The sequence below is a fragment of the Primulina tabacum genome, chromosome 7 (genome assembly GCF_025594145.1).
Source record: "Primulina tabacum isolate GXHZ01 chromosome 7, ASM2559414v2, whole genome shotgun sequence".
In the NCBI taxonomy this organism is placed as follows: Eukaryota; Viridiplantae; Streptophyta; class Magnoliopsida; order Lamiales; family Gesneriaceae; genus Primulina; species Primulina tabacum.
The window spans coordinates 27,446,709-27,450,698 of record NC_134556.1 but is presented as its reverse complement, the minus strand read 5'-3'; the positions used below and the strand labels follow the sequence as shown (position 1 = coordinate 27,450,698).

At 35.9% G+C, this 3,990-nt stretch overlaps 1 protein-coding gene across 1 annotated transcript; it reads left to right on the top strand.

Annotated features, from left to right (window-relative positions):
• Positions 1-2,519: 2,519 nt before the first annotated feature.
• Positions 2,520-3,524, top strand: LOC142550839 (uncharacterized). The gene is made up of 2 exons (XM_075659884.1): positions 2,520-2,677; positions 3,157-3,524. The coding sequence occupies exons 1-2, from the start codon at positions 2,566-2,568 to the stop codon at positions 3,363-3,365; spliced, it is 321 nt and encodes a 106-aa protein (XP_075515999.1). The 5' UTR covers positions 2,520-2,565; the 3' UTR covers positions 3,366-3,524.
• The last annotated feature ends 466 nt before the right edge of the window (positions 3,525-3,990 follow it).

Here is a 3,990-nt window from a genome sequence, read left to right as displayed (position 1 = left end):
TGGCGTTTGTCGATTGTTCTTCACTCGGATTTTCAAAGACGAGTTCTTTGAAGGTTCGTTTTGAATTCCAATTGTTTATCTCGTTAATATTTGTTGCTAAATTCTTCGTGATTTAGAGGTGAATATTACACAATTACTTGTTTAAAAAAGATCGGGACAACACAACCTTTTCTTTGTTTCATCGAATCGAGGGCATGACTCCGTATTTGAGCGCGTTTACTTTTCGTGATCGAAGGACCGCATCATTTGGTATCAGAGCTTTTGGTTCCCTTTGATTCAAGTAAGTTTATCCTTTTTTATTTTCAGATCTGTATTTATCCTTGTTTGTTATCAGATCTATTTTATCCGTTCGTTCTTAGTCTTCGTGAATCTGTGATTCTCGAAATTTGGGGCATTTTTTTCCTTTCCCCTTGAATTTTCGAGTTTCAAGTACTGGAAAAAAAAAAATACAAAAACTAGAAAATTTTGCTACAAATTTTTGTTGGTATTTTGTTCTATTCTCTTGTGGGAGCCATATTCAAGTGTCTCACAATAAAAAAAATAAAATTATTGTGCTATTATTTAGCATTGAATTTTGTTCTTATCTCATTTGTGAGTCATATTCAAAAGACTCTCACGATCAAAAGAAAACTCCGTGTTCAAAAACTTATGGTGTGTGTTTTATGAGTCATAGTAGTGTATATATAGAATGAGATTCCTAATCCAATTAGGAGTCTCTCTCCCACAATTTCATTATAATTAAATTTTTATATTATTATTTATTATATTTTGAGTTTGTCAACTTTTGACAACACATGATATATATAATAATAATATGTGTACATGTTTAGTGGTAACACTACTATTACCAACAGTTAATTAGTAAGTTCCCAACTCACAAAATAAATGAACCCTAAATCATTATAGCCCTGATCGACAATCCGAGAGTGCTGATGTATCAAGGATATAAGTCTTGTTCATATAATGCAAACTGAAAATTTTGAAAATCAAAATTTTCACTTACCATATTGTGTAGCTGTCAGTTTTAGTGAACTCCTTCACAAAACAGACAGTTCCACTTTCTTTTCTTATTTAGCATTTTAGCTAACTTTCGTTTCTTCCATACTATATAATCAGCTGATAAACTCATTTATAAGCTTCCTGTTTGATCTCAATCAAACTATAGTCTCCAAATTTCAACTATTTGAAATTTGACTTTTTCAATGGGAACACAAAATCTAATACTTGTCTGACTCTCAATGGTTCATGGATATTGCTAGCCGTGGGTTTCCATCCACATGTGATTCAGAACAACATTTATTCTTATTCAAGCTTACCCTAGTTAGCCCCATTTTTTTTCATCAACTCCTTGATCAAGAATGTCAGAACTTATTTCGGATTGTACCCATAGGATCATTGTAAGAGCGTCTAGTAGCATTGACTCATGATTCCCTAGGTGTCACTGATAGTGCTTGTAAGAAACTTTAGTCACGGTTAGCGTATAGTACAGTCCCTTCAACACATATATCTCGATTGAATCTGCAACCATTGGTCTATCGAGAGTTGCATACGAATTCGATAACGATGCGATTTATCTTTGAGTACTAATAGTGGTTTGGTATGTATAACTAGGAAAACACCTTTCCCTAAAGCACATTTTTGCTTTGGCCAGAGACTCCTTGCGCTATTAACTCATCAGATCACATAGGATATCTTCACCCGTAGGCGAACGGTAAATCCCCGACTACAATGCATTTTCTCATACGTATTTCAAAACTACATCCATCCTCGCCCCATGATGACCCTGAATGAAGTTGGTAAACAGAGCAAAGTGCATGCTAGTACGTATATCACCTAGATTGACCCGGGTCAAAGGACTAATAGTTTATAATGGTTTATAACGATAACCGTAGACTATTCTACTAGATAAGTGAGAAGTACTTGGACAGTCCGAGCGAGAACCACTTGCATCATTATATGATTACTCATCTATGTGAATAGACATCTCCATGCTCTTGCTTATGAAACATGCCGTTTGCATCACAAATGCTAGTATCGAACTCGAGCGACCTTCATTCATGTTATAAGCGGTTGATTCGACTAGGAACCTGTTTAGAATATATAGTACACTTTCTAATGAGTTTCATGATCTTACATTGGGAGACAGACCTCATGGTATCTATTGTATATTCAAGGACTTTATCTATACAGTTTGCAAGGGTATACAGATAAAGTATAATGCCATAATCGAATGAAATCGTAAAATATTATTAAAATAAAGATTGTTTTACATTAGAGTCAATAAAAGCTCGAGCCACAAGTTGGCTTGTCGGATACATACTAGTCTCGTCCTCCCGCCCCCAATTTGTAGGCGATAGTTTGTTTCCCTTCCCCTAATTGTACTAAAAAAAACACCCAACTAATTAATTTAGATCCTACTCGCCACATCTCGTAATATAGTATTTTACAGTCTTGCCCGTAAATCCTGTGCTTCACATCTCTATAAATTGAGAGACGTAGTCACCATATATTCCATCCAAAACCAAAAAAAATACATAAAAATTTGAAGTAAAAGCTTAATTTGATATGGGTTCGAAAGCACTTGTCTTTCTTGGCCTTTTCGTAGCCATGGTTCTTCTCATTTCCTCTGAGGTGGCCGCCAGAGAGTTGGCTGAGACCACCGATGCTGTTGACGCAAGTAAGCATTTGATTTACTGGAAATGTAATGTGCATTTCTATGGTCGTGGGAATACATTCCTTGGTTCGTCCGTGGGACTAAATATTCGGCTATAATTCAATTTTAATTTTTTCATTTTTATTGTTTGGCCCTAAAAATTGTTTTGGTTACTTCGGTTAATGATGTCTCGAAAGGTCTATTGATTTATGAATTTTAGAAGCACAAGGGCAAGACCATTTGTGTATGCCAAATTGTCCTAAATTGGATACTTGTATGATTTTGATTACTAAATTTTTTTCACTGGACAATACCAATCTGAAACTAGTTTTGGCTGCAAATAATGGGGATAAAAAGGATTTATTTTGATTTTTTGGGTTTAAAATATATTTTATAATCTCAATAATTTCACATGTATCACATATAATAGTTTATATATTTATGAAATTTATAACGATAGCTTGTGAAGTGTTATTGTGCATTAATTATGCTGATTTATACAGCCCACGAAATGGAGGCAACTGAAGTTAGAGATGAAAAGGTAGAGGAGGATATGGAGGCCATCGTGGGGGACATGGAGGTGGCCGTGGCGGATATGGAGGTGGCCGAGGAGGACATAGAGGTGGACATGATGGCGGTTGCCGCTATGGCTGCTGCGGCAGAGGATATTCTGTGCTTTGCAAGTGCTGCAGCTATGCGGGACAACCCGTGAAGCCTGACTTTGTTGAAGCAGAAACTCACAACTAGATTAAGAGCCAGCACGATATATTCATTGCCAGTTAATTCAGTTTGTAAGGGAAGAATAATGAATAAATAAGTTGCATGGATGAATTATCTTGTAATATGTTCACGTAATTATGAGATTGTGCAACCGTTGGATCTCGGTTTTCTCGTGCTCAAACGTAGCGGAAGTTTTAAAATATTTTTTGATATTGACATTCAAGATGTATTTGGATTGGGCCACTCGTATGGTTTTACGAACAAACATTCATAGGGCGTTAGAATTTTATATCTTTATTGAAATATTCACACGGCTCCAACTATTTCGGGGTTAGCGGATATAGCTCTTGATAAATTTCCATACGAACGTTTTTCAGAAACTCCTTTCTCTATTCTTCTAATCAGGTCCACGACTAGATGATTTGATCTTCTTCAAAATAGCACTAGAATATTTGGAAGAAGTTTTTACGTAGGAGATCGAAATTTGAGAGCCGGCTCAAACTTCTTTTCAAAGGAGAGTGGCCGAAATTTTCATGCTTTGGGAGAGGGATTTTCGAAATTCATGAAGGTGGTGGCTAGGGTTATGGCTTGATTACTACCTTTTATAATTAAGCCAC

What these genes read in the sequence shown, in the direction of transcription:
- LOC142550839 (XM_075659884.1), top strand. Translation starts at nt 2,566, where the DNA reads ATGGGTTCGAAAGCACTTGTCTTTCTTGGCCTTTTCGTAGCCATGGTT. An exon ending in CACCGATGCTGTTGACGCAA is followed by an intron (nt 2,678 to 3,156) that starts GTAAGCATTTGA and finishes TGATTTATACAG; the next exon opens with CCCACGAAATGGAGGCAACT.